The following is a 14,229-nucleotide window of genomic DNA, read 5'->3' on the forward strand; positions in this document are numbered from 1 at the left end:
GTTTTATCTTATGCGATTACATTGTATCTAGACTTCTTTTATTTTCCTGCACGTAGCAATTGTATTGATCATTTGTGCAAGTTTTAATTCATTCAGTAATTTGCCAAAAAAACAAATTGAGTTTTCTAACTTTCTAACTGTTTCAGATGCATACAGAATCAAAACTATTATTTTTTTAGTATTTTTTAGTCTTAAAAGCAGAAAAAATCCCATATATCATTTCAGTGTTCATATTCAACACACGTGAAACGCTTGTTTTTTTTCTGTTGAGGATTTATAGATCATATTGCATCATAATGCACCATCACTGTTCTCCACAAGATAAAAACTAAATATGTTCTTTGTGCAAGCTGTAGTTACATGTTAATGTAAAGATGGTGCAGCAGAGAGAATGTAGAATATGTGATGGTGCTCATAAGAAACTGGGTGTAACTTGGAACCCAAACATGTTTAACATTTAGATCATGTATTTAAGTCTCTGTGTATCAACCAAGTGGATTGTTTTTTTTTTTAAAGCCTTGTGTGACACAGAAAATAAAAATGCAACTCAATGTAAAACTTAAAAGTGATCCCATATGAGATTTGTGCTGGAGTCTCTTTGTTTTTCTTACCTCACAGTCAGGTGCATAAAAACAACTCTACTGTATAAATAATACATTATTTAGATGGAGGGTGTGATGATAATATCGCATCTTATTGCATTGTGTCATATAAACAATACAAAAAAAGCATTTTAATAAAGGGTAGACATTATACTCATTTTTGTTTGATTCTTCCACTTTAATCAACATTTTTAAACTGTAGTTTATAAATGTTGATTATGCTGGAACATAAACCTGTATTCTGCAGATATGCATCATGTTGTGTGCTGCATGCAGTGTCATAAGTACGTAACTCTTCACAAGCCTCTGTGTTCCTCCTCCAGTTTGTAGCTTTAGCTTTGTTTATATTTTCAGATGCTCCCAAGAGAGTTTCTGCTGTGAGAAGGAGAAAAGGTAATGGTAAAAAAAAACAAATAAAAAGTTCCTATTTAAGATATACTCACTGACGTTACCTGCAAAACTCCCAAGAGACAAAGTTTAAGTCATTATTATGTTTCACAGTAACCTCCCATAAGCTCTACAGGGGAATAATTCAGGGAACAATATTATCTCACCCTGTAAAATTAGAATAATTTGCATCACTTGGATATGAAGTTGCAACTTTAATTAAGCTTTTTGATTCAGAGATAATTTATCAATTTTCTTTTTTTTATCCCTTATGTTCATTTTCAGATCGGGAAACTGTGAGGACTGTAAAGACTCTAAAGACAGCTGAAAAGCCCAAAAAGACAGGTAGCACTGATTCTTATGTTTATATGAATTTAATCTTTAAAATGATGCGCTTATTATTGTTTGCCTTTATTGTGATATTGTAATAAACACAGTCATGTCGTAATCAGCTCTTCCTAGAATCAGCCTGCCTCCGAAAATCACAAAGATCCGAAGATTTCCTCCTTTTCTGAAAGGTACTAAGATTTAATACACACATAAACTGGTCTCAATGTTAATCAGGAGAGAATTACTTTTTCACATATACGTTATGAATTTAAATATTTGTACCTTTTTCAATTCTAAAAAGCCAAGAAAGTAGATAAACCCAAGGCTTCCAAAACAAGTAAGCAATTACTTCCCCACAAATATGTCACATTCATGATCACTGTATTACAAAAGCAGAGCAAATTATGTTAGTGTATTTATAAAACTTCTGTTTTTTTTTTAATGTGACCTTGTTTATTCACAGAGACAAAGACCAAAAAGCAAGAACAGGTCACAGACTCTGGACAAGAAGGTATAAAACATTCATATTTTTCTCCTGATTTAAAAGAACATTTTTACCAAAATATAAAAATAAGAATATGACTTTGTTTGTGTATTATTCCAGTAAACTGTTGCTTTGGATTATATGAATAATGCAAATGTGCACTGATGTTTTGCAGTTGGGCCTTGTAGACCTGCACCAGTTTATTGCCCGTCCCCACCTGGATGGTATGGTAAGCACAAGGATCTCCACAGTGCACTGAAATGTTGTCATATAGGCTGAATTAAAAACTTTACTGTGCACCAGCTTAAAGTTGGCTTTTTATCTTGCAGTTCATCACATAGTCACAGACAATCCTTACCCTCCTCCTACCATGTCAGGTATTCACTTTTTGGTACTGTTTGCAGTCACAGTTAAATCTCCGTTGCTCAATGACTTCTGCTGTAAGGTTAAAGGCGTATTTGTTTTTGTTTTCAGCTCCCTCTGCTCCTGTACTGACCGCCCACCCTGTCCATCCCGGAGCCCCACAGGGCATTTATCAGCAACAGCCTCCGCCAGCACCAATGCATCCACTGTACGCACAGTATCAACCATATCAGCCACCACTTCAGCCTGTGATGCCGCCTCCACCAGATCCAGTTCAGCCACTCCAGCCTGTACAGCCAGAAGCTGCAGAAGAAGAAGAAAAAGCTCCTGCCCAACCTGAGGTCCCGTCTCCAGCTGTTGAAGCTGAGCCTGCTGATGCTCCGGTTCAAGGTGAGAAGGATATGCCTATTTATTTTCTTTCTTCTTTTGAAATGGTTGTTTCTTGTTCTTGTTTTCTTGTTCTTTCTTGTTTTCAAGGTATTCATTTAAAAATATTTAAATATACAGATTTTTTTTCTACTCACCTTCCACAGGTTTTGGGAGGAAAATCACAAAAATCTGATCAAATAAATCAATGAGGCTTAAAAATATAGTGCAACTAATTAAACAGAGTTGTTGATAAGTAAATATTTGAATAAGGTGTGATAAATAAATGAATACATAAAAGCATAAATACATTTCACTTGAAAAAAAACCCCCACACTATCCTGAAAATCTTACATTTTTCTGTGAAACTTTAAAATAATTCAAATTATGCTACAAAGTAAATAAACCTACAACTGTTTCCCCTTTAAGAACCAGAGGCTGCTGAGGAGGACGTGATTGCTGTCTCCACAAAGAAAGGTACAAACTAAGAAGTTAAACTCTTGTGGAAAGTTGTGTTTATCACAATTACATCAGTGATAGTAATTAATGTCTTGTCATTTTCAGCAAAAAAAACAACAACAAAGGCTGCTGATTCAGACAAAGGTACTGTAGCGCTCTCCACATCCACTAAATACTTAATTTGCCAGCTAACTAGAATATCCACTATAACAAACGACAGCTGCAGCACATAACAGTGATGTACAATAGCACTGTGTGCTATATGAATGCATTAATTAAAGAAAATTAACTTGGCATGGGCATTTCACAGCAATTATCCCCTCAGAGCCAGGAGCAGCCAAAGGGAAAACAAAGAAAGGTAATTCATGTATACAGCTGGATAATTTGGTGTTTCCACTGGTACACACTTCACATTGTTAGAAGTGATACACACAGTAATTATAGCTGTGCTTTGTTATAAATATTCATATATATTTAAACCTTTTTCCAAGATACAGATACCATAAATTCATGTATTTTTTCAATACTAGATGCTGCCGTTTTGAAAGACAAAACCAAAGCAGACACTGCAAAGAAAGGTGATCTGGTATCTATGGATCTATACTTTCTAATGCATTTTGATTGCCTTTAAAAGTGTAATGTTCTTCTTATGTGTTTGTTACTTCAGTGGCAGCTGCTAAAAAAGAGAAAATCAGAATTCATGCAGGGGCAAAAACAGGTAAAATATCCTTTATTGTTGTTATTGAGACATATAAATGATGAAAATTAAACATTATATATTTAATTCTGTTGTATTTTGTTCCAATTTGTTTGCATAGATCCATCTGCAAAACATAAAACTAAAAGTGCTGCAGCTCCTAAGAAAGGTAAACATGATTAGACGTTAGGATCTCATCAAATTTGTAATATTTAAAAAAAATCAAATGCAGTCCAACACATTTCTCTTTCATGTGAAGTAGAAATTAATAGTTGACTGAGAAAACAAATTATTCAGGCTGCTAATCACGAGTTTTTCCTCATTACGTTAGAGCCTGCGGCTGAAAGACAGAAGAGGAAATCAGCCTCTGAAAAGACAGGTGACGGCACTCACTGACATTCATTAATTTGCATAAAGCCAATCATAATTCATGAAAGCTGATTGGGAACGAATTGTTTCTGCTCCCCTCAAAAGCGGCACCTATCAGGAGCAAAGTGAAGGCTTCGATAGCAAAGACAGGTAAAACTCAGACCGTGCATGAGTTCACGAAAATTTGATTTTCTTCTCGGTTGAAGATCTTTTTTTAATCATCAACTTTAGCCCAGTTACCCCTGCATTATAATTTCTGTTTATTAAGATGATTTAGTTCGGTTCAAATTCATATCAAACAGATCCAGAACCACGTCCACAGCCACTCAGACTGAGACCGAGACTTGACATTGGCAGGAGGGCAAATGTAACCTCTGAAGCCCACGAGGAGAAACCTGCCAGATCTGAACCAGGTCTGTGTTTCTTTCATGAGGGCCCCAAAATATCTAGCTTTCCTAAAACTTGTAGTTCTTTACTATTTTTTTGTTTTTGTAGCCAAGACAAGATCAAAATTATTGGCAGCAAAGAAAAGTAAGTTTATATTTTAATGTGGCAATAATTTTCCCTAAAGCTTAGCTTATTTACAGCATGCTAGCAGCACTTTGAGACTGCACAATAGTCCTTTTAACCCATTAGTATGCTAACATGCCAGTAGTGACCAGGTGTCCCACTTGTGGGACCGCGCAACATTTCTATCCCTTCTCCCTCTCTCCCAAATTTGAATTAATTTTCAATACTCAACATTACAGGTCAGATTTACTACACCGCCAACTCTGATCTCCAGATGTAAACTTCACAACTGTCTAAAATATGATTGTTATTTCTTGGAGTACGATATTAGCACTGCACTTTGCCAGTGTCCTAATGCTAGTGCATAATCTGCCAGAATGACAGAACACATTGTGTATATTCAGCTAAGACTAGATTATTTATCATTATTAGAGTTACAGTCATTAAGCCACAGAATAAATAACTGGGCAAACTTGTTTTTCTGATTAAAAAACCCCAAACAAAACAAAACATTTTTTAGTTTATGTTTATGAATAAATAAATACTATAATTGTCTTGAGATGATTGTTGCTTGTATGGACAGCTCTCAGAAACAAATATGTCTACCTTGTGCTTTCCCTGAAGGATTTCCAAAATTAGTGGGAAAGTTAGCCCTCAGCTGTTTCAAAGCCATCTTTGTTACCTTGTTAAAAACAGGAAAATCTAACAAGCTGTCTTTCTTGCCTTTACTTTCAGCTCTGTAAAAGTTGTATTCTTTAAATTTGAACCACAAAGTCTTATAACCAGTCTGAATGTACACCCTTTGATAAATTGGAAGGCAAATTAACTATGGTGGAATTCATGCCGAGAGTAAAACACCTCTGAAAAATGGCTTTTAATTAGAGGATGGAAATGAAGAATTTCTAAACTGCAGTCATGCCTCATTCTGAAAGAGTCTAATGTTCACATTCACTGTTAGTATTCATGTCCATCCATGTTTCTCAGAAGCTAAACTGATCAAGTGAAACACAGGAAGAGAAGGTGCAAGCGTATATGTTTGTACCCTTGTAAAACCATCTACAGCAAATTAGATGTGTTTGAAACATACTCATGTTCTCTGCTGGCATTTTTCAGGGAAAATCGCCCCTTTCTGAGATGCAGATTAAGTGAATAAAATGGGCTGTTTTATGCATGATAAAGTTCTAATTAGAGACATGCCAAGCTGTATTACTCCGAGAAGGGAATAATATTGCAAGAATATTGAATTTACACCACAATTACAGAGAGTTATTTGGCAGGCTGTAATAGGGCTGTCTCTCCTCTCACAGGCCAAGCAGAGAAGGCTGAAAAGAAATCTGTCAAAGAGACTCAAGGTATGGCTTTAGAGTAGAATTAGAAGTGAATCTAATGAGTGCTATGTATATTTCAGAAGGCTCAGCTGCTCCTTTCTCCCCTTGCAAATTTTAGAAAAAGAGAAACAAGCATCAAAAACTGGTAAGTACTCGAGCATGAAAGTTTTCTATATGCACAGTAAATAATCTCCAGTCACCATAGAGAGTATTGACACTTATTAGAATTATTTGTGTTTCCAGAAGTTTAATTTCAATGGAGTGTGCTTCATTCAAGAGGCTTTATCAGTGCTGCTGATTAGAGACTTAAACATTCCTGGTTCTCTTTTGGTTACTGATATGACCTCTGAGCTAGTAAGGTATCTGTCATCAGTAACAGTTCTTGGTTAGTATTGGGATACATTTAAAGTTAACTTGTTAGAATCCAGTTTTATTTCAAGTAAAAAAAAGTCATCTGTTATGTTACAGCATTAGTGGGAATTAAGACTTTTGAGTTCTTTAGAGTTCGTTTTTGGTTTTAGTTTATCATATTGTTCCAAGGGGCCGAGCCTACCTACTGAGTTGATATGGACAACTCAATAGTCCATATCAACAATGTATTAAGCAACACGCTTGTTAATTTCCCTCACACTGACAGTTTTTGGTAAAATCTAGACATTGTGGTTTTGGAGCTGTAGCATCGACACCATTGTCCTCCTCATCAGCCGTACTTACCTTGCTGTGCTTGTTCTGAATGTGAAGCTGCGCTCTTTCAAAGCTGGCAGATAGTCATCATCATCTAGGCACAAAATAATATGAATACTTCTGCAATGTAAACACCCTCCTCTCTGTCATCTTGCTTGTCAATCTGACTGAATGCATCAGAGATTTTGCTTTGTCTCTTCTCGCAAGGAAGAGGCAGACATGGCTACATGTCAGGGGTTGGTGACAATAAAATAATGCAGACAAACATAAAAGACTAGAAAAATGCTTTCTACTATCAAAGCATTTTGTTCTTCAGTATACTTTTGAAATTCTGGGTAAAAGGAGCAGGAGTGTATTCCTTGTTTTACTATATGCATATTTTTTCCCTCATACAAAGATACCTAAAACATGTTGCCATATCTGGCAGAATGAGTTTAGATTGCCAATTTTATTGTTGGCAGCAAAGATTGTTGGGAGCTATGCAGCCATGATGTTCAGGAGGGTGATAGAAATTAGAATAAGCTGTCCTTTCACAAAAAGAGTCTGTACATCAGCACATGCACTCACACAATCCTGATCAACAGCTAAATCGACAAATGTATAAATTAACTCTCAGAATTGTTTTCCTCATAATGCCTTTAAATGGAAGTTCCCAGCATGAGTGTAAGCTACAGTATACAAGTTAGCTGAACTGATAAAGCTTCTTGAATTACTGGATAAACATTTTGAAGTATTACAAAGAAACACAGTGGTGCTATGAATCGTTTTGTTTTCTGTCATTCATGTTGTGTATCATATGCTTGTTGTCAATAGAAAATGAGAAAACAGCTTCCTGTAAGGCCTGAGGTATTCTGTAAATTTTCACCATCTTTCCAATGGATAATTCAGTATGAAAGGACGATGGCTTTAATGACATTAGGATCACAAGTGATTAGAATTTAATGAGATGAGCTGATTGGTACAAGATTACAAGCCTTTTGAGCCGCCTTGAATTATTGAAAGAGATTATGGCCTTTGATGAATATGGCAACAATTTTATACTTAGCTGGATTGATTAAATCCATGAACCAAAACCCATTAAATTGGGTTATTAGTGTTCTGTTCCTATTGAATCATCCAGTGGACTACAAACACTCCCCCACTGCCCTGTTTAACTTCACACTTTGCTACCATCTGACACAGCAGTGCCTGTTTCTTCAGGTGTGATGAAAAGTAGTTTGGTTTCTTTGGTTCAGACTGAAGTTCAGAGGTTTACTTTGATTTTGGTTTCTTTACTTCACTTAAAAGAAGCAAACCAGAATCGTTTTATACAGACAATACTAGCCAGTATTTGTGTTGTATGGTTTGTTTTATGCATGACTGAATTCCAAAAGAAATCAACCTCTTTTGAAGGATTTCATTTCATTTGATTTAAATTACTTATATTTTATTTAGCAGGGAAATGCACGCACACATTGTTACGTTTAAGTTAAATATAACTATACAACTTAACAAAGTCCTGATACTCTAATGCAAACATCAACTAACAGTAAAGCAAGAAGAAAAACAACCTTGTAAATAGCAATTAGAGCAACAACATGAGTAAACAAATTAATGTGAGTTAAATATCCTTCCTGGTGTTCATAGACTTGCCTTTGCCAAATGTTTTTATTTCTGTGCACTGTGTCTCTGAGTGGTGACATTTCACCAACAAGGATTTCTAAGAGATTTCAGTCTGCAAGTTCTGTGGTTCACTATGAACTAGATACAAGGTTGATAGACGTGTGTACTGTGTAGCTTGCTGCAATTCATTCTTATTATAGGTGTAAATGCTGTTAATGGTCCCCTTTTAGAGAGCTGCAACTCTGATGTGCGTCAGCCAATAAACTTTGGTTTCCATCACATTTGTTTTTTAGTTGATGATTGACTTACTCTTCAGTCACTTTTTTATTTTGCTTTGTTTGAGTCACTAAACTCCTATTGGTTAGGTTTATGAAAAGCCTCATCACAAAATTAAACCTGCACATGCTGCATATCTAGTTACATGTAACACCAAAGGGTGCTTTACAATTGCCCATCGATGGCTATTCAGGTGACAGACTAGTCTCTCCATAGATTATCGAGAGGTCAGTGGTTTGTTGTGGACAGCAGTGTTTGGTATCCTGGGAATGAGAAGGTGCTTTCCCTTTACAACACTCAGCAGCAACAAGGCTACTCTTTGTTGAGCACCACTCTTGAGGCGTGTTATTTCAACACCTGCTGAGTGGTTTTTATTAGGTTTGAACAATTATGCAGGGTGATGTGGTTGTTGCAGAAAAATTACATTTAAATGTATTTTTATTTGCAAATGACAAGTGGTGATAAGTGGTCGCTTTTCCAAATAAAGTTTAATTCTAGTTTGACTTTAACAAGAGACTGAAGCAGCAGAAACAAGCAAAAGAACATCACTGTGTTTAAAGAGTGAAACCCAGCCTGTCCTTTATCCTTTCTCTTTTTTCATGCATGTAGAAACTTATCCTCTGTTTTTTGTCTCTCTCAGTGTGAAGCACAATCTCATATTCTCATTAAGTTTTATTTTTATTGCATGCAGAAGATCCCAAGAAAGAAGAAAATATTACAGACAAGAAGAAACCTGGTAAGACTTGGTGAAATTTATTCAGATTCTTATTTCATTGACTGTGGCCGATATTAATATTTGTATATGGAGAAGGATATAGATGGGTGTGGGTGTTTCTAATCAAGGCGGCTAAGGCTGTGTTCAAACCCACTGTGAAGTGAACTTGTGCATCACATCAGTGGGTTTTTTGGACCATTTTGTAACCCAGAAATGTTAACACCTTAGCGCTAACGCCAGAACTGCTTCCTCTTAAACAAAAACAGATTTTGGGAGTTTACCAGTTAGTCTTTTTTTGGTTCTGTCCCTATATAAGAGTGAACTTAAATCATATAGTGCCCACGAACAGTGATGCCAGCTTGGCCTCTATTTCTGGTCTGGAAACTTTGCTTTATGTGTGGTTTGAACACACCATGTAATCGTATAATTGCACAGTACAAATCTATCCACAGATCTCATTCTAAGCAACCTCTTTCCATCTCATCTTGTCTTCACAGGGCAGAGATTCTTTCAGTGCGTTTATGTCCCTGGCAAAAATGCCCAGTACCCTTTACGACCTTTCACTCCAGCCATGTCCCCCACCATGATGTCTCCTGCACTCAGAGCCATGTTGGAGCAGCAAAGAGCAGCCAGGGCGTCTGGGCAGTAGGACCACCTGAAGCCTTTCTTTATATCTGACAGCACTGCATCTTTCCATCCAGCAGGGGGAGGTGTTTGAATCTGTGCTAGCTTTACATTAAGAGGATGATCACAGAGAGAGGAAAAAAGTGGACAGACTTACTTTGTCTTTAATTTATTGAAATATTCTTTTAGTGGTTGAGCTCCTGGGGTTGCTGTTAATATTGCCCATTTTACCCTCTGCTTATGCTGCTCTTCTATGTCTATGTTCAGTAAGAAAAATGCCATCTTGTGAATATTTTAATTATAAATAGTATTTATAATGTACATAATGCATGTTTTTAATTTAGAATGGGATAAATGGGTTACAACTTAGGATGTAATATAAAAAGCTGACTTTTGTGTTGCTTTCTCTATGATGCCCGTTATCAGATTTAACAGTAATTTATTTAATTTAAGGCAGTTTAGTTTATATCCAAGCAAACACTTATACTCTATTAAGACAAGCTTTTATTGTCTTAAACAGCTTTGAATGGTTTATTTTCAAAGTCTAAGATTATTTGCAACAGGAAAATATATTACATTGAATTATATACATAATATATGTTAATGGTATCAAACCCATGCAAATACATTTCACAAAATACGATTTATTTGAACAGTATTTTTTTCCAGTTTTCTATATAAATAACTGCATTTTCAGTTCCTGTAACCATGCCCCGTGTTTGTTTCTGCTGCTTTGCTGCATCTGCAATAGAACAGAATCCAAATGTTGGAGGGTCAAATCCCAGGAGCTCCCACACTGATCTGAGCAGCATCCCTGTCACTGAACATCCATCAGCCTCATCAATCGTAGGCGCATGCTGTGACTGATGCACACATATTTCTTGACATATTAAGAACACATCTAGCATGAAACTGTTGGCCATTTACCTTTCACTGCTAATGTTTTTTTTTGTTTGTTTGTTTGTTTTTGTAGAGGTTCATTTCAATATGTTACATGCCACATTTTAATTTTAACTGACTCCAATCAAAGTGGTGTATTGGAGATACTAGGGTAACCAGAGAATGGCATAGTAGATGAATAAAATATAGAAGAATCTGAAAAAATAAATATTTTCTAACATTTAAGAGGCACTGAAAAGATTTGTTTATCTCTATGAATACAAACTCAATAATGCAATGCAGTCTCATTGCACATATCAAAGCTCCAAAATTAAATTTGGATCCAATTAAGAAACATATTTAAATGAAACATATAGGTAAGTAAGAAAAGGGGGATATAATTTTAAAAAAAAAACATTTTTTTGTGTATATACAATAATTATTAAATAGTCTAGGTTCTCTGTGTAACTTGAAGCAGCTTATATGTGGGACTATGGGCTTCTCGGTGGTGGTTTATTGGCCATAAAGGATATGAGTATGCAGCAAAATGTTTTTGTTGCGCCTCATTAGGTTTAATAAATTCAGAAAACCTCGTTTTGATTTGTTTTCCTTTTAAAGCCAAAGATTGCAATGCTGTGCTTTTATCTTAAAAATGAAGTGCAATTCCTGGATAGTAAATGTCTTGTAATTATGTGTTTTATCACAGATGACCTCTAATTACTTACAAATATCAGCTCCTTTAACTCATCGTGTTCAGAGGCAGGGACAACTTTGATGTGACCAACTCATGAGACACTGTGATGTCTGCTACACTGAATGAATGTCATTTGTGTTAACCATCAGCTTATTTATTAAGTCTGATCTTGTCATATTTCTTTTTACCTCAGTCATTCATAGCTCTGGTTTTGTGCCTTATAGCAACATGGCTGCCTTGTTGACGCTGCCAAACTGTTGCCGAGCATCACCAGTGATTGCTGTTGCCGTCTTACTGAATGAAAACTTGATGCAAAGAACCAAAAAAGGTGTTTTTACGCTGGGCTTAATCCTGGGATATGACCCACCCTTGCCCATATTGTGCTGTCACATTCACCTTTTAACAGAGTGAGTTCCTAAAGACAGACGAATCTACTAGTTTTTAATAGCTAGTTCGTGTTTTAAAAATGCTTTTGACATATTGTTGCATTTTTACCATATTATGACCCTGTGGATTGAGCTACATCAATTATTAAAAAGTTGTTTTTTTTTTTGAGGTATGGCAGTGAAGGGGGGCTCAACCAGAGTTTCTTGAACTTATGAGGGCCAGGGACCTCTTAGAGGGGTGAAAGTTTTCCAACGTTCCCCTCATAATCCACATTTAAAGCAGTTAAGATGCTTTGATCTTCGTGTTACTTGTTGCCGTGGACTGATTCAGATATTTCCCTATGCTAGCTTGCTAGCTAGTCATCTAGCTAATATGCCAAACTATGCAGCAGAACATTTCTGCTGTCCTTGAGTGTAGTTACAGAGTTTCTACCAAAATGACTCAATGCACCATATTGATATCAGACTCTCTATTAACCCAAAGAAAACCTTGGGGATAGAAAAGGACTCAATATATATTCATACTTTTTTAAACTGTGAAATTGTTACCTTTCATTAAAATGCACTTTTAATGATGCTGCACAGATTATACAATTTAATGCAAATTATTTACAGACCTCTTGGCTATGAGATATCAACCGCAGCGCCGACTCACCATTGTACCTACTATTCCCAACTGTGTTTTTTTTAAAAGCCTTAAACTGTATTTGGTGACACTGAATTTAGAGGTGAGTTTAGAGAAAGTTACTTGAAAACTTCTGTTTAAATTTTGCAAACTAAAAAGAGTCATACTTCAGTTTTATAACATAATTAGAATATTTTTTTGTTACTTTTTAAGAGTTAGTTCTAAATAAAGTGATGTTTACTGATATGGACTGAAAACTTTCATCACTTGTTTTGCCAATAATCTGTTGCCAAAGATTGCACAGTGGCCATTTTGACTAAAACGAGTGTGTTGCAACATTAAAGAAGGACCTGCCCCTTTTAGGTGAAAGTCCATAATTTTGGTTTCTGGACTTTTTGTTTGTTTTTATTTAGTTTATTTCATTTCATTTTTCTTTATTCCTGAGTTTAACAGAACATTGAATGTAAAGTTTTTTGTAAACTCTAATTTTATAAACAAGTCTGAAGTGAAGTGTATCCCTGAGGTTTCAGTATTACCCTCCAGGGGTGAGGTCAGCAGTCCTGAAGTGGTAAGGAAGCCTAATGAGATCTGACATCATGTACTGCTGCAACTGACTGTAGGTGTTGTAAGTGTTAGTTGGAGTAAGTTATTACCTTAAAATGTGGTTTTTACTGGTGTTTTGATTAATCATATTCCAGAAGGGCATTTCAGCAGTAGTCTGCTTGTGCCTCATATAAAATGAACAGTAATTACAGCATAAACTGTGGCTATGTGCTGTAATTATGTTTTAAAGTGTTATTAACTGTAATTTAACGTGAGCTAAATCGTGATCTCATACAAGAAAACAAACCAGAAGGAACACACAAAAACATCAGAGCTCTATCTAATGTAACTCCAGGTTCTTCATACATATTCATGTGAGCCTACAGGTGTAAGGCTGAGTTCAACTTGACTACTCTACATCCCTGATTATGTTTTAAGTACATGCGTTTGGATGGTGTTGTTAAAAGCAAGTGATCTGCTTGATCTTATGCATGTTTTTTTTCTGAAAAGCTGTAGTGCAACACTTACACTTTTGCTTCACTGTATTTCACTATGATGTGTTGCTGTCATATTTGTCTTTCATTCTTTTATTGGTTTGTAGTTATCTGAAACCACAGACAATCTAATTGATCTGCGATCTCCAAGCAGAATAAAAAATAGTTGGCTTTCTTGTAGATGCTTCATCTGGGATTGGAGTGCAGTTTAACACTCTTTAAAAAAGTTTAATTCCACAACATACAGTTTGAGGTTGTTTTGTTTTGGAAGGATATATTTTGTTAACAAATTGTAATATTTTCTGCATGATAATGTCATTTATTTAAATTCAAGGCTGCTTTTTTGTAACACACAAGTAAGACTGCAGTGTCACAAAAAGCAGTCACTCTGGTGCTGTACAAATACTGTAGATAATAGTTAATTTCTTATCATCATGAGACTTGTCACTCCATTAGTTCTCAAAGATAATAATAAATTAGTTAACACGTTTGGTCAAAAAACAGTTTTAAATGAAAGATGTTTTTTTGTGCTTTATCAAAGATGTATGAAAATGATGTTTCATTCAGAGAAAGTATGAACTACCTGCTGCATGTACTATAAAGCAGATGTGTTTAATTCACTCGGTCACTTTCCAGAAGCCAGTTAAGTGTCATAACTGACATTTCAAGCTATAATATCATTGGAGGGACAACACTGAGTCTGCTGTGCTTATGTAGGAAACTTTTACCACTATGCAGTTTTTGTGTCAAAACGTGAATAAACTTTTGAAGATATCCATGAGGGGGCATTTCTCTCTCTCTCTCTCTCTCTC

The 14,229-nt window shown here is 35.7% G+C and overlaps 1 protein-coding gene and 1 long non-coding RNA gene across 2 annotated transcripts; both read left to right on the top strand.

Moving 5' to 3' along the window:
- The first annotated feature begins 957 nt into the window (after window positions 1-957).
- Window positions 958-5,936, top strand: LOC102212784 (translation initiation factor IF-2-like). Its single transcript, XM_005751899.1, has 19 exons — window positions 958-995; window positions 1,275-1,334; window positions 1,442-1,507; window positions 1,621-1,656; window positions 1,783-1,830; window positions 1,979-2,032; window positions 2,133-2,180; window positions 2,278-2,556; window positions 2,962-3,009; window positions 3,097-3,135; window positions 3,302-3,349; window positions 3,522-3,569; window positions 3,659-3,709; window positions 3,810-3,857; window positions 4,020-4,067; window positions 4,163-4,207; window positions 4,360-4,470; window positions 4,553-4,588; window positions 5,875-5,936. The coding sequence occupies exons 7-19, from the start codon at window positions 2,174-2,176 to the stop codon at window positions 5,934-5,936; spliced, it is 870 nt and encodes a 289-aa protein (XP_005751956.1). The 5' UTR covers window positions 958-995; window positions 1,275-1,334; window positions 1,442-1,507; window positions 1,621-1,656; window positions 1,783-1,830; window positions 1,979-2,032; window positions 2,133-2,173.
- A 75-nt stretch (window positions 5,937-6,011) lies between these two features.
- LOC106456514 (uncharacterized) lies at window positions 6,012-14,191 on the top strand. Its single transcript, XR_001290617.1, has 3 exons — window positions 6,012-6,040; window positions 9,149-9,193; window positions 9,670-14,191. It is a non-coding gene; the product is annotated as an uncharacterized LOC106456514 (long non-coding RNA).
- The last annotated feature ends 38 nt before the right edge of the window (window positions 14,192-14,229 follow it).

This window comes from Pundamilia nyererei, unplaced genomic scaffold (genome assembly GCF_000239375.1).
Source record: "Pundamilia nyererei isolate P.nyererei 1_Seehausen unplaced genomic scaffold, PunNye1.0 scaffold00332, whole genome shotgun sequence".
NCBI lineage: Eukaryota > Metazoa > Chordata > Actinopteri > Cichliformes > Cichlidae > Pundamilia > Pundamilia nyererei.

What these genes read in the sequence shown, in the direction of transcription:
- LOC102212784 (XM_005751899.1), top strand. An exon ending in CAAAGGGAAAACAAAGAAAG is followed by an intron (nt 3,350 to 3,521) that starts GTAATTCATGTA and finishes TTTCAATACTAG; the next exon opens with ATGCTGCCGTTTTGAAAGAC. An exon ending in AGCAGACACTGCAAAGAAAG is followed by an intron (nt 3,570 to 3,658) that starts GTGATCTGGTAT and finishes TTGTTACTTCAG; the next exon opens with TGGCAGCTGCTAAAAAAGAG.